The sequence below is a fragment of the Phyllobates terribilis genome, unplaced genomic scaffold (assembly GCF_046119375.1).
Source record: "Phyllobates terribilis strain yellow unplaced genomic scaffold, ASM4611937v1 Scaffold_11__3_contigs__length_659146591, whole genome shotgun sequence".
NCBI lineage: Eukaryota > Metazoa > Chordata > Amphibia > Anura > Dendrobatidae > Phyllobates > Phyllobates terribilis.
In genome coordinates, this window is record NW_027362771.1 from 644917173 (window position 1) to 644940795 (window position 23623).

The 23623-nt window shown below is 61.7% G+C and overlaps 1 protein-coding gene across 1 annotated transcript in view; it reads right to left on the reverse strand.

Annotated features, from left to right (window-relative positions):
- FBXO24 (F-box protein 24) overlaps nt 1-15712 on the reverse strand; it is a 181071-nt gene extending 165359 nt beyond the window's left edge. Inside the window, exons 1-2 of the mRNA XM_073655006.1 lie at nt 15666-15712; nt 15504-15543 (exon numbers count right to left, since the gene is read on the reverse strand). Of these exons, the coding sequence (XP_073511107.1) occupies nt 15504-15543; nt 15666-15712 (87 nt within the window). The remainder of the gene's footprint in view (nt 1-15503; nt 15544-15665) is intronic.
- Between the last annotated feature and the right edge of the window lie 7911 nt (nt 15713-23623).

Consider the following 23623-nt stretch of genomic DNA (forward strand, 5'->3'; position numbering starts at 1 on the left):
CCCGCTCCATTCTCTGCTCCACTCCGCTCCCCACTCTGTGCCGCTCCTCGCTCCGCTCCGTGCTCCATTCTTTGATCCCCACTCTGCTCCGCTCCCAGTTCCGCTCCGTGCTCCACTCCCCATTCTGCTCCGCTCCATGCTCCACTCCCCATTCTGCTCCCTGCTCCGGTCCTTGCTCCGCTCCTCACTCTGCTCTGTTCTCTGCTCCGCTCTGCTCCCCGCCGCGCTCCGTTCTCTGCTCTGCTCCCTGCTCCACTTCGCGCTCTGCACTCCGTTCTCTGCTCCCCGCTCCTCGTTCCGCTCCGTGCTCTTTTCTCTGCTCCGCTCCCTGATCTGCTCCTTGCTCCGATCCCCGCTCTGCTCCCTGCTCTGCTCCCCGCTCTGCTCTTTGCTCTGCTCCCCGCTCCGTGCTTTGCGCTCCATTCTCTGCTCCGCTCTGCTCCGCTCTCCGCCGCGTTCCGCTCCGTTCTCTGCTCCGCTTCCCGCGTTCTGCACTCCGTTCTCTGCTCCCCACTCCTCGCTCCGCTCTGTGCTCTTTTCTCTGCGCTGCTCTGCTCCCTGCTCCGCTCCCCGCTCTGCTCCGCTCCTTGCTCTGGTCTCTGCTCCGCTCCCCGCTCCGTGCTTTGCGCTCTGTTCTCAAATCCGCTCTGCTCCCTGCTCTGCTACCTTCCGTGCTCCGCGCTCGGTTCTCTGATCTGCTCCCTGCTCCACTCTGCTCCGCTCCTCGCTCTGCTCCCCGCTCCGCTCCCTGCTCTGCTCCCCTCCATACTCCGCGTTCCGCTCCGTGCTCCGTTCTCAGCTCCGCTCTGCTCCCTGCTCCGCTACCCGGTCTGCTCCGCTCCCCGCTCCGTTCTCTGCTTCTCGTTCCTCTCCTCGCTCTGCTCTGTGCTCTGCTCCGCTCCATGCTCTGCTCCCTGCTCCGCTCCCCGCTCTGCTTCGTTCCCCGCTCCGTTCTCTGCACTCCGCTCCGCACTCCGTTCTCTGCTCCCCGCTCCGTGCTCTGCTCTGCTCCCCGGTCCGTTCTCTGCTCCGCGCTCTTTTCTCTGTTCCGCTCTGCTCTCTGCTCCGCTCCCCGCTCTGCTCCCTGTTCCACTCCCGACTCCACTCCCCTCTGCGCTGTTCTCTGCCCCGCTCCCCTCCATGCTCTGCGCTCTGTTCTCTGCTCCGCTCCCTGCCCTGCTCCTCGCTCCGTTCTCAGCTCCGCTCTGCTCCGCTCCCTGCTCTGCCCCGCGCTCCGTTCTCTGCTCCCCGCTCCGTGCTCTGCTCCGCGCTCTGCTCCCTGTTCCGCTCGACTCCCTGTTCCGCTCCCCGCTCTGCTCACTGCTCTGCTCCTCGCTCCATTCTCTGCTCCGCTCTGCTCCCTGCTCCGCTCCCCACTCCATTCTCTGCTCCCCACTCCTCGCTCCGCTCCGTGCTCTTTTCTCTGCTCCGCTCTGCTCCCTGTTCCGCTCCCCGCTGTGCTCCGTTCTCTGCTCCGCTCGGCTCCCTGCTCCGCTCTGCTCCCTGTTCCGCTCCCCGCTCTGCTCACTGCTCTGCTCCTCGCTCCATTCTCTGCTCCGCTCTGCTCCCTGCTCCGCTCCTCGCTCCGTTCTCTGCTCCCCACTCCTCGCTCCGTGCTCTTTTCTCTGCTCCGCTCACGGCTCTGCTCCCTGCTCCGCTCCCCGCTCTGCTCCTTGCTCGGCTCCCAGCTCCTCGCTCCACTCCGTGCTCTGGTCTCGACTCCGCTCCCCGCTCTGCGCTCCGTTCTCTGATCCGCTCTGCTCCCAGTTCTGCTCCCTTCAGTGCTCCGCTCCATGCTCCGCACTCTGTTCTCTGCTCCGCTCCTCGCTCTGCTCCCCGCTCCGCGTTCCGCTCCGTGCTCCGATCTCAGCTCTGCTCTGCTCCACTCCCCGCTCTGCACTCCGTTCTCTGCTCCCCACTCCTCGCTCCGCTCTGTGCTCTTTTCTCTGCTCCGCTCCCCGCTCTGCTGCTTGCTCTGCTCCCTGCTCCTCGCTCCACTCCGTGCTCTGGTCTCTGCTCCACTCCCCGCTCCGTGCTCCGTTCTCTGATCCGCTCTGCTCCCTGCTCTGCTCCCTTCAGTGCTCCGCTCCGTGCTCCGCGCTCTGTTCTCTCCTCCACTCTGCTCCCTGCTCCACTCTGCTCCTCACTCTGCTCCCCGCTCCGCTCTGTGCTCCGATCTCAGCTCCGCTCTGCTACCTGCTCCACTCCCTGCTCTGTTCTATGCTCACCGCTCCTCTCCTCGTTTCGTGCTCTGCTCGCTGCTCCGCTCCATGCTCCGCTCCCCGCTCTGCTCCGCTCCCCGCTCCGTTCTCTGCTCCCTGTTCCGCTCTGCTCCCTCTTCCTCTCCCTGCTACGCTGTTCTCTGCCCCGCTCCCCTCCGTGCTCCACTCCGTGCTCTGTTCTCTGCTCCTGTTATTTGCTCCCTGATCCCCTCTTCTCCGTGCTCTGTTCTCTGCTCCCTACCCCGCTCCGCACTCTGTTCTCTACTCCGCTCTGATCTGCTCCTCGCTCCGCTCCGTTCTCAGCTCCGCTCTGCTCCCTGGTCTGTGCTCTGCTTCGTTCTCTGCTCCCCGCTCTGCTCCACTCCCCGCTCCTTCTCTGCTCTGCTCCCTGTTCCGCTCCCCGCTCTGCTCCTCTCCCCACTCCGTTCTCTGCTCCCTGCTCCGCTCTGCTCCGCTCCCTGGTCTGTTCTCTGCTCTGCTCCCTGTTCCGCTCCCCTCCGCGCTCTGTTCTCTGCTCCGCTCCGTGCCTGCACTCAGTTCTCTGCTCCGCTCTGTTCCCTGCCCCGCTCCCCTCCGCGCTCTGTTCTCTGCTCCCTGCCCTGCTCCCCTCCGTGCTCTATGCTCGATTCTCTGCTCTGCTCCCTGCCCCGCTCCCCTCCGTGCTCCACGCTAGGTTCTCTGCTCCGCTCCCTGCCCCGCTCCGCTCCGCGTTCTGCCTCCCTCCGTGCTCCGCTCTCTGCTCCCCTCTGTGCTATGCTACCTTCCGTGCTCCGCTCCCCTCCGCGTTTTGCTCCCCTCCGTGCTCCGCTCCCCTCTGCGTTCTGCTCCCCTCCGCGTTCTGCTCCCCTCTGTGCTCCACTCAGTGCTCTGTTCTCTGCTCCGCTCTGCTCCCTGCCCCGCTCGTTATTTGCTTCCTGATTCGCTCTCCTCCGTGCTCCGCGCTCTGTTCTCTGCTCCCTGCCCCGCTCCTCACTCTGCTCTCTGCTCCGCTCTGATCTGCTCCTCGCTGTGCTCCGTTCTCAGATCCGCTCTGCTCCCTGCTCTGCGCTCTGCTCCGTGCTCTGTTCTCTGCTCCCCGCTCTGTTCCACGCTCTGCTCTCCGCTCCGTTCTCTGCTCCCTGTTCCGCTCCCCACTCAGCTCCGCTCCCCACTCTGTTCTCCGCTTCGCTCTGCTCCCTGTTCCGCTCCCCTCCGCGCTCTGTTCTCTGCTCCGCTCCCCTCCATGCTCCGCTCCGTGCTCCACACTCAGTTCTCTGCTCCGCTCCCCTCCGTGCTCCGCTCCCCTCCGCACACCGTTCTCTGCTCCCTGCCCCGCTCCCCTCCATGCTCCGCACTCCGTTCTCTGCTCCCTGCCCTGCTCAGCTCCATGCTCCGCGCTCGGTTCTCTGCTCCGCTCCGCTTCCTGCCCCGCTCCCCTCCGTGCTTGGTTCTCTGCTCCGCACCCCTCCGCGTTCTGCCTCCCTCCGTGCTCCGTTCTCTGCCCCCTCCGTGCTCCGCTCCGTGCTATGCTCCCCTCCGTGCTCCGCTCTCTGCTCCCCTCCGTGCTAAGCTCTCTGCTCCCTTCCGTGCTCCGCTCCGCTCTCTGCTCCCCTTCGTGCTCCGCTCTCTGCTCCCCTCCGCGTTCTGCTCCCCTCCGCGCTCCGCTCCCCTTGACGTTCTGCTCCCCTCCGCGTTCTGCTCCTCTCCGTGCTCCGCTCCACTCCCCTCCGCGTTCTGCTCCCCGCCGTGCTCCGCTCCCCTCCGTGTTCTGCTCCCCTCCGTGCTCCGCTCCCTGCTCCCCTCCGTGCTCTGCTCCCCTCTGCGTTCTGCTACCCTCTGCGTTCTGCTCCCCTCCATGCTCCGCTCCCCTCCGTGCTCTGTTCTCTGCTCCCTGCCCTGCTCCTGTTATTTGCTCCCTGATCCGCTCTCCTCCGTGCTCCACGCTCTGTTCTCTGCTCCCTGCCCCGCTCCGCACTCTGTTCTCTGCTCCGCTCTGATCTGCTCCTCGCTCCGCTCCGTTCTCAGCTCCGCTCTTTTCCCTGCTGCGCTCTGCTCCGTGCTCTGTTCTCTGCTCCCCGCTCCGTTCCATGCTCTGCTCTGCTCCCCGCTCCGTTCTCTGCTCCCTGTTCCGCTCCCCGCTCTGCTCCGCTCCCCGCTCCATTCTCTGCTCCGCTCAGCTCCCTGCTCCGCTCTGCTCCCTGTTCCGCTCCCCGCTCTGTTCTCTGCTCCGCTCCCTGTTCCGCTCCCCTCCGCGCTCTGTTCTCTGCTCCGCTCCCCTCCGTGCTCCGCACTCCGTTCTCTGCTCCGCTCCGCTTCCTGCCCCGCTCCCCTCTGTGCTCCACGCTCGGTTCTCTGCTCCGCTCCCTGCCCCGCTCCCCTCCGCGTTCTGCCTCCCTCCGTGCTCCGCTCTCTGCTCCCCTCCCCTCCTTGTTATGCTCCCCTCCGTGCTCCGCTCTCTGCTCCCCTTCGTGCTCCGCTCCCTGCTCCCCTCCGCGTTCTGTTCCCCTCCATGCTCCACTCCCCTCCCCTCCGCGTTCTGCTCCCCTCCGTGCTCCGCTCCCCCCCGCGTTCTGCTCCTCTCTGTGATCCTCTCCGCACCCCTCCGCGTTCTGCTTCCCTCCGTGCTCCGCTCCCCTCCGCGTTCTCCTCCCCTCCGTACTCCACTCCCCTCCGTGCTCTGCTCCCCTCCGCATTATGCTCCCCTCCGCGTTCTGCTCTCCTCCGTGCTACGCTCCACTACCCCTCCAAGTTCTGCTCCCCTCAATGCTCCAATCCACTCCCCTCCGCGTGTTGCTCCCTTCCGTGCTCCGCTCCCCTCCGCGTTTTGCTCCCTTCCGTGCTCCGCTCTCTGCTCCCTTCCGTGCTCCGCTCTCTGCTCCCACCGTGCTCCGCTCCCCTCCGTGCTCCGCTCTGCTCCCCTCCGCGTTCTGCTCCCCTCCATGCTCCACTCCCCTCCGCGTTCTGCTCCCCTCCGTGTTCTGCTCCTCTCTGTGATCCTCTCCGCACCCCTCCGCGTTCTGCTCCCCTCCGTGCTCCGCTCCCCTCCGCGTTCTCCTCCCCTCCGTACTCCACTCCCTGCTCTGCTCCCCTCCATGCTCTGCTCCCCTCTGCATTATGCTCCCCTCCATGCTCCGCTCCCCTCCGCGTTCTGCTCTCCTCCACTACCCCTCCAAGTTCTGCTCCCCTCAATGCTCAGATCCACTCCCCTCCGCGTGTTGCTCCCCTCCGTGCTCCGCTCCCTTCCGCGTTTTGCTCCCCTCCGTGCTCCGCTCCCCTCTGCGTTCTGCTCCCCTCTGCGTTCTGCTCCCCTCCGCGTTCTGCTCCCCTCCGTGCTCTGTTCTCTGCTCCGCTCTGCTCCCTGCGCCACTCCTGTTATTTGCTCCCTGATTAGCTCTCCTCCATGCTCCGCGTTCTGTTCTCTGCTCCCTGCCCAGCTCCGCACTCTGTTCTCTGTTCCGCTCTGATCTGCTCCTCGCTCCGCTCCGTGCTCCGTTCTCAGCTCCCTGCTCTGTTCTCTGATCCCTGCTCCGTTCCACGCTCTGCTCCCCGCTCCGTTCTCTGCTCCGCTCTGCTCCCTGTTCCGCTCCCCGCTCTGCTCCGCGCTCCGTTCTCAGCTCCGCTCTTCTCCCTGCTCCGTTCTGCTCCGTGCTCTGTTCTCTGCTCCCCGCTCCGTTCCATGCTCTGCTCCGCTCCCCGCTCTGTTCTCTGCTCCCTGTTCCGCTCCCCGCTCCGTTCTCTGCTCCGCTCAGCTCCCTGCTCCGCTCTGTTCCCTGTTCCGCTCCCCGCTCTGCTCCGTTCCCCGCAGGGAGCGCAGCACGGAGGGGAGCGGAGCACGGCGGGGAGCAGAACGCGGAGGGGAGCGGAGCACGGAGAGGAGCAGAACGCGGAGGGGATCGGAGCACGGAGGGGAGCAGAACGCGGAGGGGAGCGGAGCGGAGCACGGAGGGGAGCAGAACGCGGAGGGGAGCGGAGTACGGAGGGGAGCAGAGCAGGAAGCGGAGCACGGAGGGGAGCACGGGCGGAGGGGAGCGGAGCACAGAGGGGAGCAGAGTGCGGAGGGGAGCGGAGCAGGGAGGGGAGCAGAGCAGAGAGCGGAGCACAGAGGGGAGCAGAGCAGAGAGCGGAGCACGGAGGGGAGCAGAACGCGGAGGGGAGCGGAGCATGGAGGGGAGCAGAACGTGGAGGGGAGCGAAGCACGGAGGGGAGCAGAACGTGGAGGGGAGCGGAGCACGGAGGGGAGCAGAGCAGGGAGGGGAGCGGAGCAGGGAGCAGAACGTGGAGGGGAGCGGAGCGCGGAGGGGAGCGGAGCAGAGCACGGAGAGGAGCAGAACGCGGAGGGGAGCAGAACGCGGAGGGGAACGGAACACGGAGGGGAACGGAACACGGAGGGGAGCAGAGAACGGAGGGGAGCAGAGCACGGAGGGGAGGGGAGCACGGAGGGGGCAGAGAGCGGAGAGCGGAGCACGGAGGAAGGCAGAATGCGGAGCGGGGCAGGGAGAGGAGCAGAGAACAGAGCACGGAGGGGAGCGGAGGAGAGCGTAGCGCGGAGGGGAGCAGAACGCAGAGGGGAGCAGAGCAGAACACGGAAGGGAGCGGAGCACGGAGGGGAGCGGACCACGGCGGGGAGCAGAACGCAGAGGGGAGCGGAGCGCGGAGGGGAGCGGAGCGCGGAGGGGAGCAGAACGTGGAGGGGAGCGGAGCACGGAGGGGAGCGGAGCACGGAGGGGAGCAGAACGCGGAGGGGAGCGAAGCACGGAGGGGAGCAGAATGCAGAGGGGAGTAGAGCAGGGAGCGGAGCACGGAGGGGAGCAGAACACGGAGGGGAGCGGAGCACGGAGAGGAGCAGAACGCGGAGGAGAGCGGAGCACGGAGGGGAGCAGAATGCGGAGGGGAGCAGAGCAGGGAGCAGAACACGGAGGGGAGCAGAACACGGAGGGGAGCGGAGCACGGAGAGGAGCAGAACGCAGAGGGGAGCAGAGCACGGAGGGGAGCAGAACGCGGAGGGAAGCGGAGCACGGAGGGGAGCAGAACGCGGAGGGAAGCGGAGCACGGAGGGGAGCAGAACGCGGAGGGAAGCGGAGCACGGAGGGGAGCATAACGCGGAGGGAAGCGGAGCACGGAGGGGAGCATAACGCGGAGGGAAGCGGAGCACGGAGGGGAGTAGAAAGCGGAGGGGAGCGGAGCACGGAGGGGAGCAGAACGCGGAGGGGAGCGGAGCACGGAGGGGAGCAGAACGCGGAGGGGAGCAGAACGCGGAGGGGAACAGGGAGCGGAGCACGGAGGGGAGCGGAGCACAGAGGGGAGCAGAGTGCGGAGGGGAGCGGAGCAGTGCAGAGAGCGGAACACGGAGGGGAGCAGAGCAGAGAGCGGAGCACGGAGGGGAGCAGAGCAGAGAGCGGAGCACGGAGGGGAGCAGAACGCGGAGGGGAGCGGAGCATGGAGGGGAGCATAACGTGGAGGGGAGCAGAAAGTGGAGGGGAGCGGAGCACGGAGGGGAGCAGAGCAGGGAGCGGAGCACGGAGGGGAGCGGAGCACGGAGAGGAGCAGAACGCGGAGGGGAGCGGAGCACGGAGGGGAGCAGAATGCGGAGGGGAGCAGAGCAGGGAGCGGAGCACGGAGGGGAGCAGAACACGGAGGGGAGCAGAGCACGGAGAGGAGCAGAACGCGGAGGGGAGCAGAACGCGGAGGGGAGTAGAGCAGGGAGAAGAGCACGGAGGGGAGCAGAACACGGAGGGGAGCGGAGCACGGAGAGGAGCAGAACGCGGAGGAGAGCGGAGCACGGAGGGGAGCAGAATGCGGAGGGGAGCAGAGCAGGGAGCGGAGCACGGAGGGGAGCAGAACACGGAGGGGAGCAGAACACGGAGGGGAGCAGAACACGGAGGGGAGCGGAGCACGGAGGGGAGCAGAACGCGGAGGGGAGCGGAGCACGGAGGGGAGCAGAATGCAGAGGGGAGTAGAGCAGGGAGCGGCGCACGGAGGGGAGCAGAACACGGAGGGGAGCAGAGCACGGAGAGGAGCAGAACGCGGAGGAGAGCGGAGCACGGAGGGGAGCAGAATGCGGAGGGGAGCAGAGCAGGGAGCGGAGCACGGAGGGGAGCAGAACACGGAGGGGAGCGGAGCACGGAGAGGAGCAGAACGCAGAGGGGAGCGGAGCACGGAGGGGAGCAGAACGCGGAGGGAAGCGGAGCACGGAGGGGAGCAGAACGCGGAGGGAAGCGGAGCACGGAGGGGAGCAGAACGCGGAGGGAAGCGGAGCACGGAGGGGAGCAGAAAGCGGAGGGGAGCGGAGCACGGAAGGGAGCAGAACGAGGAGGGGAGCGGAGCACGGAGGGGAGCGGAGCACGGAGGGGAGCAGAACGCGGAGGGGAGCAGAACGCGGAGGGGAGCAGGGAGCGGAGCACGGAGGGGAGCGGAGCACAGAGGGGAGCAGAGTGCGGAGGGGAGCAGAGTGCGGAGGGGAGCGGAGCAGTGCAGAGAGCGGAACACGGAGGGGAGCAGAGCAGAGAGCGGAGCACGGAGGGGAGCAGAGCAGAGAGCGGAGCACGGAGGGGAGCAGAACGCGGAGGAGAGCGGAGCATGGAGGGGAGCAGAACGTGGAGGGGAGCAGAAAGTGGAGGGGAGTGGAGCACGGAGAGGAGCAGAGCAGGGAGCGGATCACGGAGGGGAGCGGAGCACGGAGAGGAGCAGAACGCGGAGGGGAGCGGAGCACGGAGGGGAGCAGAATGCGGAGGGAAGCGGAGCACGGAGGGGAGCAGAACGCGGAGGGGAGCAGAACGCGGAGGGGAGCGGAGCACGGAGGGGAGCAGAACGCGGAGGGGAGCGGAGCACAGAGGGGAGCAGAACGCGGAGGGGAGCGGAGCACAGAGGGGAGCAGAACGCGGAGGGGAGCAGAACGCGGAGGGGAGCAGAACGCGGAGGGGAGCAGAACGCGGAGGGGAGCAGAACTCGGAGGGGAGCGGAGCACGGCGGGGAGCAGAACGCGGAGGGGAGCAGAACACGGAGGGGAGCGGAGCACGGAGGGGAGCGGAGCACGGAGAGGAGCAGAACGTGGAGGGGAGCGGAGCACGGAGAGGAGCAGAACGCGGAGGGAAGCGGAGCACGGAGGGGAGCAGAACGCGGAGGGGAGCGGAGCACGGAGGGGAGCAGAACGCGGAGGGGAGCGGAGCACGGAGGGGAGCAGAACGCGGAGGGGAGCAGAACGCGGAGGGGAGCGGAGCACGGAGGGGAGCGGAGCACGGAGGGGAACGGAGCACGGAGGGGAGCAGAACGCGGAGGGGAGCAGAACGCGGAGGGGAGCAGGGAGCGGAGCACGGAGGGGAGCGGAGCACAGAGGGGAGCAGAGGGCGGAGGGGAGCGGAGCAGTGCAGAGAGCGGAACACGGAGGGGAGCAGAGCAGAGAGCGGAGCACGGAGGGGAGCAGAGCAGAGAGCGGAGCGCGGAGGGGAGCAGAACGTGGAGGGGAGCAGAAAGTGGAGGGGAGTGGAGCACGGAGGGGAGCAGAGCAGGGAGCGGATCACGGAGGGGAGCGGAGCACGGAGAGGAGCAGAACGCGGAGGGGAGCGGAGCACGGAGGGGAGCAGAATGCGGAGGGGAGCGGAGCACGGAGGGGAGCAGAACGCGGAGGGGAGCGGAGCACGGAGGGGAGCGGAGCACGGAGAGGAGCAGAACGTGGAGGGGAGCGGAGCACGGAGAGGAGCAGAACGCGGAGGGAAGCGGAGCACGGAGGGGAGCAGAACGCGGAGGGGAGCGGAGCACGGAGGGGAGCAGAACGCGGAGGGGAGCAGAACGCGGAGGGGAGCGGAGCACGGAGGGGAGCAGAACGCGGAGGGGAGCGGAGCACAGAGGGGAGCAGAACGCGGAGGGGAGCGGAGCACGGAGGGGAGCAGAACGCGGAGGGGAGCAGAACGCGGAGGGGAGCAGAACGCGGAGGGGAGCAGAACGCGGAGGGGAGCGGAGCACGGCGGGGAGCAGAACACGGAGGGGAGCGGAGCACGGAGGGGAGCAGAACGCGGAGGGGAGCGGAGCACGGAGGGGAGCGGAGCACGGAGGGGAGCGGAGCACGGAGGGGAGCAGAACACGGAGGGGAGCGGAGCACGGAGGGGAGCAGAACGCGGAGGAGAGCGGAGCACGGAGGGGAGCAGAATGCGGAGGGGAGCAGAGCAGGGAGCGGAGCACGGAGGGGAGCAGAACACGGAGGGGAGCAGAACACGGAGGGGAGGGGAGCGGAGCACGGAGGGGAGCAGAACACGGAGGGGAGCAGAACGCGGAGGGGAGCGGAGCGGAACGAGGAGAGGAGCGGAGCACGGCGGGGAGCAGAACGCGGAGGGGAGCGGAGCACGGTGGGGAGCAGAACGCGGAGGGGAGCGGAGCACGGAGGGGAGCAGAACGCGGAGGGGAGCGGACCACGGAGGGGAGCGGAACGCGGAGGGGAGCAGAACGCGGAGGGGAGCGGAGCACGGCGGGGAGCAGAACGCGGAGGGGAGCGGAGCACGGAGGGGAGCAGAACGCGGAGGGGAGCGGAGCACGGAGGGGAGCAGAACGCGGAGGGGAGCAGAACGCGGAGGGGAGCAGAACGCGGAGGGGAGCAGAACGCGGAGGGGAGCAGAACGCGGAGGGGAGCGGAGCACGGAGGGGAGCAGAACGCGGAGGGGAGCGGAGCACGGAGGGGAGCGGAGCACGGAGGGGAGCGGAGCACGGAGGGGAGCAGAACGCGGAGGGGAGCGGAACACGGAGGGGAGCAGAGAGCGGAGCACGGAGAGGAGCAGAACGCGGAGGGGAGCGGAGCACGGAGGGGAGCAGAACGCGGAGGGGAGCAGAGCACGGAGGGGAGCAGAACGCGGAGGGGAGCGGAGCACGACGGGGAGCAGAATGCGGAGGGGAGCAGAGCAGGGAGCGGAGCACGGAGGGGAGCAGAACACGGAGGGGAGCGGAGCAATGGAGAGGAGCAGAACGCGGAGGGGAGCGGAGCACGGAGGGGAGCAGAATGTGGAGGGGAGCAGAGCAAGTAGGGGAGCACGGAGGGGAGCAGAACACGGAGGGGAGTGGAGCACGGAGGGGAGCGGAGCACGGAGGGGAGCGGAGCACGGAGGGGAGCGGAGCACGGAGGGGAGCAGAACACGGAGGGGAGCAGAACACGGAGGGGAGCAGAGAGCGGAGCACGGAAGGGAGCAGAATGCGGAGGGGAGCAGAGAGCGGAGCCCCGAGGGGAGCGGAGCACGGAGAGGAGCAGAACACGGAGGGGAGCGGAGCACGGAGGGGAGCAGAACGCGGAGGGGAGCGGAGCACGGAGGGGAGCAGAACGCGGAGGGGAGCGGAGCACGGAGGGGAGCAGAACGCGGAGGGGAGCAGAACGCGGAGGGGAGCAGAACGCGGAGGGGAGCGGAGTACGGAGGGGAGCAGGGAGCGGAGCACGGGCGGAGGGGAGCGGAGCACAGAGGGGAGCAGAGTGCGGAGGGGAGCGGAGCAGGGAGGGGAGCAGAGAGCGGAGCATGGAGGGTAGCAGAGCAGAGAACGGAGGGGAGCAGAGCGCGGAGGGGAGCAGAGCATGGAGGGGAGCATAACGTGGAGGGGAGCGGAGCACGGAGGGGAGCAGAGCAGGGAGCGGAGCACGGCGGGGAGCAGAATGCGGAGGGGAGCGGAGCGGAGCACGGAGAGGAGCAGATCGCGGAGGGGAGCAGAATGCGGAGGGGAACGGAGCACGGAGGGGAGCAGAACGCGGAGGGGAGCAGAGCACGGAGGGGAGTAGAGAGCGGAGCACGGAGGGGGCAGAGCGGAGGGGAGCAGAACGCGGAGGGGAGCGGAGCACGGAGGGGAGCAAAACGCGGAGGGGAGCGGAGCACGGAGGGGAACAGAACGCAGAGGAGAGCGGAGCACGGCGGGGAGCAGAATGTGGAGGGGAGCGGAACACGGAAGGGAGCAGAGAGCGGAGCACGGAGGGGAGAGGAGCACGGAGAGGAGCAGAACGCGGAGGGGAGCGGAGCACGGAGGGGAGCAGAACGCGGAGGGGAGCGGAGCACGGAGGGGAGCAGAATGCGGAGGGGAGCAGAGCAGGGAGGGGAGCACGGAGGGGAGCAGAACACGGAGGGGAGCGGAGCAATGGAGAGGAGCAGAACGCAGAGGGGAGCGGAGCACGGAGGGGAGCAGAGCACGTAGGGGAGCACGGAGGGGAGCAGAACACGGAGGGGAGCGGAGCACGGAGGGGAGCAGAACACGGAGGGGAGCAGAACACGGAGGGGAGCAGAACACGGAGGGGAGCAGAACACGGAGGGGAGCGGAGCAGAACACGGAGGGGAGCAGAACACGGAGGGGAGCAGAACACGGAGGGGAGCAGAGAGCGGAGCACGGAGGGGAGCGGAGCACGGAAGGGAGCAGAATGCGGAGGGGAGCAGAGAGCGGAGCACGGAGGGGAGCGGAGCACGGAGAGGAGCAGAACGCGGAGGGGAGCGGAGCACGGAGGGGAGCAGAACGCGGAGGGGAGCGGAGCACGGAGGGGAGCAGAATGCGGAGGGGAGCGGAGCACGGAGGGGAGCAGAACGCGGAGGGGAGCGGAGCACGGAGGGGAGCAGAACGCGGAGGGGAGCGGAGCACGGAGGGGAGCAGAACGCGGAGGGGAGCAGGGAGCGGAGCACGGGCGGAGGGGAGCGGAGCACAGAGGGGAGCAGAGTGCGGAGGGGAGCGGAGCAGGGAGGGGAGCAGAGAGCGGAGTATGGAGGGGAGCAGAGCAGAGAGCGGAGCACGGAGGGGAGCAGAGCGCGGAGGGGAGCGGAGCATGGAGGGGAGCATAACGTGGAGGGGAGCGGAGCACGGAGGGGAGCAGAGCAGGGAGCGGAGCACGGAGGGGAGCGGAGCACGGTGGGGAGCAGAACGCGGAGGGGAGCGAAGCGCGGAGGGGAGCGGAGCACGGAGGGGAGCAGAATGCGGAGGGGAACGGAGCACGGAGGGGAGCAGAACGCAGAGGGGAGCAGAGCACGGAGGGGAGCAGAGAGCGGAGCACGGAGGGGGCAGAGAGCGGAGCACGGAGGGAGGCAGAATGTGGAGCGGGGCAGGGAGCGGAGCAGAGAACAGAGCACGGAGGGGAGCGGAGGAGAGCGTAGCGCGGAGGGGAGCAGAACGCAGAGGGGAGCAGAGCAGGGAGCGGAGCACGGAGGGGAGCAGAACACGGAAGGGAGCGGAGCACGGAGGGGAGCGGAATGCGGAGGGGAGCGGAGCACGGAGGGGAGAACGCGGAGGGGAGCAGAATGCGGAGGGGAGCGGAGCACGGAGGGGAGCAGAGCACGGAGGGGAGCAGAGCACGGAGGGGAGCAGAACACGGAGGGGAGCGGAGCACGGAGGGGAGCAGAACGTGGAGGGGAGCGGAGCACAGAGGGGAGCAGAACGCGGAGGGGAGCGGAGCACGGAGGGGAGCAGAACGCGGAGGGGAGCGGAGCACGGAGGGGAGCAGAAGACGGAGGGGAGCGGAGCACGGAGCAGAGAGCGGAGCACGGAAGGGAGCAGAGAGGTGAGCACGGAGCCGCGCTCCGCTCCCTTCCTCCGCGCTCCGCTTCCCTCCGTGTTCCCCTCCGCGCTCCGCTTCCCTCCGTGCTCCGCTTCCCTCCGTGCTCCGCTCTCCTCATCGCTCCGCTTCCCTCCGTGCTCCCCTTCCCTCCGCGCTCCGCCTCCCTCCGTACTCCGTGCTCCGCTCTCCTCAGCGCTCCGCTTCCCTCTGTGCTCCGCGCTCGTCCTCCTTATATTCCCGTCCTGCTCCTGATAAGACAAACCACAAGTAACTCCGCCTCCTGTATCAGGACGTCGCCCATAGCAACCAATCAGATGTGTGCGTTCACTGGCGGTAATACAAAGCTGATATCTGATTGGGCGCTGTGCTCCACATGTGATCTCACGGGCGGCTGTCCCCTCCCCCGGGCGGCTGTCCCCTCCCCCCGCAGAGGATAAAGGCAGCGATCTGATTGGCTGTCACCAGAGAGAAGCGCATTTCACAGTGGTAGGTTTGTTATTGCTGTTTGGGGAATGCTGGGAGTAGTGATGCCCTCCTCATTAGTTGCTATGGTTCCCACATAGGACAGGTGGCCCCCAGACCTCTCCAGAGCCGTGGCTGCTGTGACTGGCCGTCCTCTTCATCGTCCTGTCATGTGACTGCTGTGAGGCCGAGGAGACGTGGGGACTTGTGGGGTCCTTGAAGACTGCAGCTCCCAGTGTTCTGTCTGCGGAACCGTCACTGCAGTCACTTAGGGTTCCGACATTGTGACATCATCAAGGCCATCACTGTGACATCACCAGAGCCGACATGGTGACATCTTCAGGGCTGACACTGTGACATCACCAGAGCCGACATGGTGACATCTTCAGGGCTGACACTGTGACATCATCAGAGCCGACACTGTGACATCACCAGAGCCGACATGGTGACATCATCAGGGCTGACACTGTGACATCATCAGAGCCGACATGGTGACATCAGCAGGGCTGACACTGTGACATCACCAGAGCCGACATGGTGACATCATCAGGGCTGACACTGTGACATCATCAAAGCCGACATGGTGATATCATCAGGGCTGACACTGTGACATCATCAGAGCCGACATGGTGACATCATCAGGGCTGACACTGTGACATCACCAGAGCCGACATGGTGACATCATCAGGGCTGACACTGTGACATCACCAGAGCCGACATGGTGACATCTTCAGGGCTGACACTGTGACATCACCAGAGCCGACATGGTGACATCATCAGGGCTGACACTGTGACACCATCAGAGCCGACATGGTGACATCATCAGGGCTGACACTGTGACATCATCAGAGCTGACATGGTGACATCATCAGGGCTGACACTGTGACATCATCAGAGCCGACATGGTGACATCATCAGGGCTGACACTGTGACATCATCAGAGCCAAGAAGAAACAAAGTTATTGACCACCCAGGTCACATATCAAACAATCCAAATCCGTTCACCGTCTCCAATACTGATTCATATAGAACATGATGATACATAAGAAGGCAAAGTTTATTGTCAATACAAAATGTAAAAATGCCATAAATAGATTAGTGGTAAGCTATGTAAAAAGATACCCAGGGCTGAAGGAAACACATGGTACAGAGCAAGTATGAGAAATCCCAAAAATGGGACACATGCAAATATGGATATGTCAAACATATAGCATAACCCAACTGATAGTATAAAAACTACCAGAAAAGCTCCAATGAGCCGCTAAAGTGCACAGTGCATAGCTAAATACAGAAAGGGACAATCTCCATTTAGCATAAAGAGGTACAAACAAGATTATATTACTCACATGTGTATTTGTCAAAGTATCAGTCCAGGTATCGTCACCCCTACGTGCGTTTCAGCGCTGTGCCTTCTTCTGGGGGTAATGACATACTAAGACCGGTATCATTTATATAGTGCAATTAGCCCAATCAGTATAAGGGATGCGAAATGCAATTTGGTAACTAACCAATGATTGATCGTAATACATACTAACAAATGGACGCATATCCGCATGTTAGAGCCTCCCCTCCGGAAGTATATGTTGCTGTTCATTTGCAAAGAATGAACGCAACATTAGAGCCGCCCCGCACATCACGTGATCGCGAGAAGCTAGTACCGCCCCTCGCATCACGTGATCGCAAGTCACTAGTCCTGCCCCCAGCGTCACATGATCGTATGTCACCCCTCCAGGTCAGGTGGACAGGAATCCCTACGTCATCGCAGTATAGTTAAAGGGGGAAGACCAGATCAAAAAACCCCATAATAGCGGTACGGTAGGTGAGAATAACTAACGCCTGGGGGGCTAGTTAAGTAAAGAATACAATTTTGTGGTCACAACCAAAATTACACCTATAGCGCAGTATTGAAATAGACCATAGATAGCAATCATTTTTTTATATATCTTATGGATAACAAAAAATCAGAGTTAGAAAGTCACAAAAGCGGATAGTATGTCAAAGTATAAATGTTGGATTGATATAATAATAATTACTGTGTAATAGCTCACATGCAACCTATTATTATGAGACCATATGTCTATATTAGAAGGCTAGTGTTCGCGGGAGGCATGGTACCTTTACCCCCACGGACAGAAGCGTTAAAAGATGAAGCTAATTAGATATCCGCTATACAGAAGCAAAGCAAATATACAATATACAGCCAGATAAGACACATGGAATGGATATATATATATATATATATACATTATAAACACTTTTGCACACAAGTAAAGTATTGTTTTTTATTCTTGTTTCTTACTTGTGTTCGTTCCCTTCTTAGTATGTGCAGATTTCCCCGGGATTGCAGCTTTCCCCAGGATTGCAGCTTTCCCCGGGATTGCAGCTTTCTCTCCCCTTTCCTCCCTCTTTATATGAGGATGATTTTAACGTCTACAACTTTGTGGTTGAACTAGAAGAAATGGGTCTCTGGGTGGTCCGAGTAATTGCACTTCAGGAGAAAGTTCCATCTAACAACGAATGAATTAGCATGAATATTGGATGTTTAGATATTGACTTGTGTGCAAAAGTGTTTATAATGTATATATATACAGTACAGACCAAAAGTTTGGACACACCTTCTCATTTAAAGATTTTTCTGTATTTTCATGACTATGGAAATTGTACATTCACACTGAAGGCATCAAAACTATGAATTACCACATGTGGAATTATATACTTAACAAAAAAGTGTGAAACAACTGAAAATATGTCTTATATTCTAGGTTCTTCAAAGTAGCCACCTTTTGCTTTGATGACTGCTTTGCACACTCTTGGCATTCTCTTGATGAGCTTCAAGAGGTAGTCACCGGAAATGGTCTTCCAACAATCTTGAAGGAGTTCCCAGAGATGCTTAGCACTTGTTGGCCCTTTTGCCTTCACTCTGCGGTCCAGCTCACCCCAAACCATCTCGATTGGGTTCAGGTCTGGTGACTGTGGAGGCCAGGTCATCTGGCGTAGCCCCCCATCACTCTCCTTCTTGGTCAAATAGCCCTTACACAGCCTGGAGGTGTTTGGGGTCATTGTCCTGTTGAAAAATAAATGATGGTCCAACTAAACGCAAACCGGATGGAATAGCATGCCGCTGCAAGATGCTGTGGTAGCCATGCTGGTTCAGTATGCCTTCAATTTTGAATAAATCCCCAACAGTGTCACCAGCAAAGCTCCCCCACACCATCACACCTCCTCCTCCATGCTTCACGGTGGGAACCAGGCATGTAGAGTCCATCCGTTCACCTTTTCTGCGTCGCACAAAGACACGGTGGTTGGAACCAAAGATCTCAAATTTGGACTCATCAGACCAAAGCACAGATTTCCACTGGTCTAATGTCCATTCCTTGTGTTCTTTAGCCCAAACAAGTCTCCTCTGCTTGTTGCCTGTCCTTAGCAGTGGTTTCCTAGCAGCTATTTTACCATGAAGGCCTGCTGCACAAAGTCTCCTCTTAACAGTTGTTGTAGAGATGTGTCTGCTGCTAGAACTCTGTGTGGCATTGACCTGGTCTCTGTAGCGTCGGCAGGGACGCTGTTCCCCTCACCTCTCCGCTCCTTGCCCGGCGTCTTCCTACCGCTCTGCTGGCAGCGCGCGCTGCTTCCCGGCCACTGTGCTTAGGGCGCGCGCGCGCGCTCCCCCTCTCTTAAAGGGGCCGCGCGCGCCGTCCTAAGGGGTCCCCGGCCAATGGCCGGAGGACCTCACCATATATAAGGCACCGCCTCCAAAATGGAGGTGCCCGAGCAATGTTGTTGCATAGCCTATCACTCTGCTTCAGCCCTCAGGTCCCGTTACCAGATACCTGCCAGTTACCTGCCAGATTCCTGCTTGATACCTGCCTGATACTTGTCTATCTGCTTACATTCCTGCGGTCCGACAGTCTGCCTACCAGCCCTGCCAGTCTGTCTATGGATCTGTTTACCCGCTCACCTGGGAGCGTCCGCCTGCTACCTGCCTGCTAGCCTACCTGGAGGCTCTGCCGTCACGTGCTGTGACCACCTGCCTGTCCAGAGACTCTTACCCGCTCACCTGGGAGCGTCCGCCTACTACCTGCCCGCTAGCCTACCTGGAGGCTCTGCTGTCACATGCTGTGACCACCTGCCTGTCCAGAGACTCTTACCCGCTCACCTGGGAGCATCCGCCTGCTACCTGCCCGCTAGCCTACCTGGAGGCTCTGCCGTCACCTGCTGTGACCACCTGCCTGTCCAGAGACTCTTGCCCGCTTACCTGGGAGCGTCCACCTACTACCTGCCTGCTAGCCTATCTGGAGGCTTAGCCGTCACTTGCTGTGACCACCTGCCTGTCCAGAGACTGTCCCCGTCACTTGCCGTGACCTCCTGCCCTTCTACCCAGAGACTGTCACGTCACTTGCAATGACCTCCTGCCCTTCTACCCAGAGACTGTCCCCGTCACTTGCCGTGACCTCCTGCCCTTCTACCCAGAGACTGTCCCCGTCACTTGCCGTGACTACCTGCCCGCCTACCCTGGGAGCCACCCGCTTCCTTACAAGGACTGCCCCTTTGTATCGTTGCCCAGAGGTTCCACCTCCCAGACCCGTTACAGTTTGCTCGGGCCATGGAACCCGGTGGCACCCAAGCTCCCTCGCTCTCGGACTTATGTCATGAACTTTCCTGTCAGAGGTCCCAACAGGAGTCCATCCTGAGTCACCTGCGTAGTGTTAACTCCCGCCTGGACACATTGTCTACCTCTTCGGGAGCTGCCTCCACACGCACACTTACTACCCCGGCACCGCCGCAGCCCATCAACACCATGGCATCTCTTCCCGGTCCCCGCCTCTCCGCTCCTCCTCGTTTTGGCGGAGATCCCAGCCAGGCACGGGGCTTCATTAACCAGTGCACTCTGCACTTCGAACTGTTGGCACACCAGTTTTCCACCGACCGAGCCAAAGTAGCCTTCATCATGTCCCATCTCACGGGACAGGCACTGGCTTGGCTAAATCCTCTATGGGAGAGAGGAGACCCCCTGGTGTCTAACCTGCCAGCCTTTCTCACGGCTTTCCGGAAAGTCTTCGACGAACCAGGACGGAAGACCTCATCTGCATCATCTCTGCTACGCCTCCGTCAAGGAAATCTCACCGTGGGCCAATATGCCATACGGTTCCGTACCCTTGCTTCGGAGCTGGCCTGGGATAACGACGCCCTGGTGTCTGTCTTTTGGGAGGGTCTGTCCGGCCGTATTAAAGATGAACTCGCCGGTCGGGACATTCCTACCACTCTCGACGACTTAATAACTCTTGCCACCCGGATTGACATCCGGTTCCAGGAGCGTGCCAAAGAGGTCACCCGTGAGAGGAGGTTTCCACGTCTAGCCCCTACCTTCCAGAAACTCGTCACTTCTCCCGTTACTCCCCAGGCGCACTCACCCGAGCCTATGCAGGTCGACCAGACCAAGATGGTCAAGACCCGTCAAGAGTTACGCCGAGCCGAGGGGAGCTGCTTCTACTGTGGCAGTAAGGAGCACCGGATCCTTTCCTGCCCGGAGAGGTCGGGAAACGCCTGTGTCTAGGATCGCTCAGAGAGGTCGTCCTAGATAAGAGTAAACCCTCTCCATCTCTGTTGCAGTCGGTCTCTATCATCTGCGGGGAGAACCGTTATTTTGAACTAGCCCAACTTGACTCTGGAGCTGCCGGAAATCTCATTCCTCAGTCCCTGGTAGAGAAATACCGCATTCCCACAAAACCCCTAGCTGTACCCTTATCTGTCGCTGCCGTAGATGGGGGCCTCTTACCACATCCCATCCAACTCATCACCGAATCCATAACCCTGCAGGTGGGAATGCTGCACTCTGAGAGCATCTTCTTTCATGTTCTGCCTGGACTCTCTCACGCCCTCTTGCTAGGCCTACCTTGGCTTCAGAAACATGCACCCGTGCTTGATTGGCAGACCGGAGAAGTCCTTCGCTGGGGACAGGACTGCCATAAGACTTGTTTAGTTCCCGTCCATCCTGTCCGTCCTTCTCCTACCCCAGCCAATCTACCTGGTCTTCCGGTTCCCTATTGGTCTTATGCGGACGTCTTTAATAAATAGGAGGCAGAGACATTACCCCCTCATAGACCATACGACTGCCCAATCGACCTGATGCCCGGCACTACTCCTCGCCGTGGGCGTATTTACCCTTTGTCCGCTGCTGAGACCCGGTCCATGTCTGAATATATTGAGGAGAATCTGGCCCAGCTATTTATCTGGAAATCGACCTCCCCGGCGGGAGCAGGCTTCTTCTTCGTCAAAAAGAAGGACGGCTCACTCCGTCCCTGTATAGACTATAGAGGCCTTAACCAGATCACGGTGAAGAATAAATACCCCCTTCCGCTCATTCCGGAATTATTTGACCGTCTGAGGGGGGCTAGAATCTTCACCAAGCTGGACCTCCGTGGGGTGTATAACCTGGTCCGTATCCGTCAGGGGGATGAATGGAAGACGGCATTCAACACCCGGGACGGCCACTATGAATACCTGGTAATGCCCTTCGGTCTCTGTAACGCTCCCGCCGTCTTTCAAGAGTTGGTCAATGACATCTTCCGGGACCTTCTCTACTCCTGCGTAGTGGTGTACCTGGACGACATCTTGGTCTTCTCTCCGGATCTTCTCACTCACCGGAGGGATGTTCGTCAGGTCCTGCTCAGGCTCAGGCAGAACCACCTCTACGCTAAATATGAGAAGTGCCTCTTTGAGCAGACCTCGCTTCCGTTTTTGGGCTACATAATCTCTCAGACCGGCCTACGAATGGATCCTGAGAAACTGTCTGCCATCCAGAAGTGGCCCCGACCAGAGGGGTTGAAGGCTATTCAGCGGTTCCTGGGCTTCGCCAACTACTACCGTCTCTACCACATCTTCCGTCTCCATGGCCTGCCCCTCCACATCGTGTCGGATCGTGGGGTTCAGTTCACCTCACGCTTCTGGAGAGCCACATGTAAGCTGCTTAACGTCACCCTGGACTTCTCCTCCGCTTACCACCCACAGTCCAATGGTCAAGTGGAGCGGATCAATCAGATGCTAACCAGTTACCTCTGGCACTTCGTTAATGCCCACCATTCGGACTGGGTGGATCTCCTACCATGGGCCGAGTTCTCTTACAATAATCACGAGAGCGAATCTTCCTCCAAATCCCCGTTTTTTGTAGTCTTCGGTCAGCATCCTCGGATCCCATTTCCCGTCTCCACCTTGGTGGACAATCCGGCTGCGGAATCTCTCGTTAGCGAATTCTCCTTCATTTGGGAGAGTACCCGATCCGCACTCCTTCAGTCGTCCGAGCGGATGAAAAAACACGCTGACAAAAAACGCCTGGATCCTCCACAATTCCGTCCTGGAGATAAAGTCTGGCTCTCGTCCAAGTATGTCCGGCTCAAGATTCCTTCCTACAAGTTAGGGCCTCGGTTCATCGGCCCACTGGAAGTTATCAAACAAATCAATCCGGTGGCCTATAAATTGAAACTCCCGGCCAACTTGCGGATCCCTAACTCCTTCCATGTATCTCTCCTCAAACCCGTGGTACTTAACTCTTTTTCCAAGTCTACAGGTACGCCTCCTGCTCCGGTTTCCGCTGAAAACGAGTTTGAGGTAGAGAACATTCTGGCCACCAAAAGGGTAAGAGGAAAGACCTTTTTTCTAGTAGATTGGAAGGGGTTTGGTCCTGAGGAGAGAACGTGGGAGCCCCGGGAGAACATCCATGCCCCTCTCATCCTTGATAAATTTCTGTGTGGCCTAAAAAAGGGGGGGCCTAAAGGGGGGGGTACTGTAGCGTCGGCGTCCCTGCCTCCTGCTAGGCAGGGACGCTGTTCCCCTCACCTCTCCGCTCCGTGCCCGGCGTCTTCCTCCCGCTCTGCTGGCAGCGCGCGCTGCTTCCCGGCCACTGTGCTTAGGGCGCGCGCGCGCGCTCCCCTTCTCTTAAAGGGGCCGCGCGCGCCGTCCTAAGGGGTCCCCGGCCAATGGCCGGAGGACCTCACCATATATAAGGCACCGCCTCCAAAATGGAGGTGCCCGAGCAATGTTGTTGCATAGCCTATCACTCTGCTTCAGCCCTCAGGTCCCGTTACCAGATACCTGCCAGTTACCTGCCAGATTCCTGCTTGATACCTGCCTGATACTTGTCTATCTGCTTACATTCCTGCGGTCCGACAGTCTGCCTACCAGCCCTGCCAGTCTGTCTATGGATCTGTTTACCCGCTCACCTGGGAGCGTCCGCCTGCTACCTGCCTGCTAGCCTACCTGGAGGCTCTGCCGTCACGTGCTGTGACCACCTGCCTGTCCAGAGACTCTTGCCCGCTCACCTGGGAGCGTCCGCCTGCTACCTGCCTGCTAGCCTACCTGGAGGCTCTGTCGTCACGTGCTGTGACCACCTGCCTGTCCAGAGACTCTTACCCGCTCACCTGGGAGCGTCCGCCTGCTACCTGCCCGCTAGCCTACCTGGAGGCTCTGCCGTCACGTGCTGTAACCACCTGCCTGTCCAGAGACTCTTACCTGCTCACCTGGGAGCGTCCGCCTGCTACCTGTCTGCTAGCCTGCCTGGAGGCTCTGCCGTCACCTGCTGTGACCACCTGCCTGTCTAGAGACTCTTGCCCGCTCACCTGGGAGCGTCCACCTGCTACCCGCCTGCTAGCCTATCTGGAGGCTTAGCCGTCACTTGTCGTGACCACCCGCCTGTCAAGAGACTGTCCCCGTCACTTGCCGTGACCTCCTGCCCTTCTACCCAGAGACTGTCCCCGTCACTTGCAATGACCTCCTGCCCTTCTACCCAGAGACTGTCCCCGTCACTTGCCGTGACCTCCTGCCCTTCTACCCAGAGACTGTCCCCGTCACTTGCCGTGACTACCTGCCCGCCTACCCTGGGAGCCACCCGCTTCCTTACAAGGACTGCCCCTTTGTATCGTTGCCCAGAGGTTCCACCTCCCAGACCCGTTACAGTCTCTAATCTGAGCTGCTGTTAACCTGCGATTTCTGAGGCTGGTGACTCGGATAAACTTATCCTCAGAAGCAGAGGTGACTCTTGGTCTTCCTTTCCTGGGGCGGTCCTCATGTGAGCCAGTTTCTTTGCAGCGCTTGATGATTTTTGCAACTGCACTTGGGGTGGTCTGGAGTTGGGACCCGGTCCTATTTGTCTACCCTTTTATATGCATTACTTCAACTTTGATATACAGTAAGGTTTTTAATATAGGCAGTATAGGTACCGTCCCAATTTAGGGTCACCTTGCCGCTGGTGGGACGGCTTGTATACTTTTTTTGATCAAAAATAGTTCACTAAGTACCCTATATTTATTATGCAACTTTGCTTTACATTTATATATAATTATGGTAGGGTATGAGATATATTTTTGTCTTGCTTCTTTTTTGCTAGTGTGAACATGCCTCTGTTTCTTGTATGTCTGCCATCTTAGACCTCAGTTCACATTGTCTGGTTTTTTGACTTGTTTGCATTCTGTGCAAT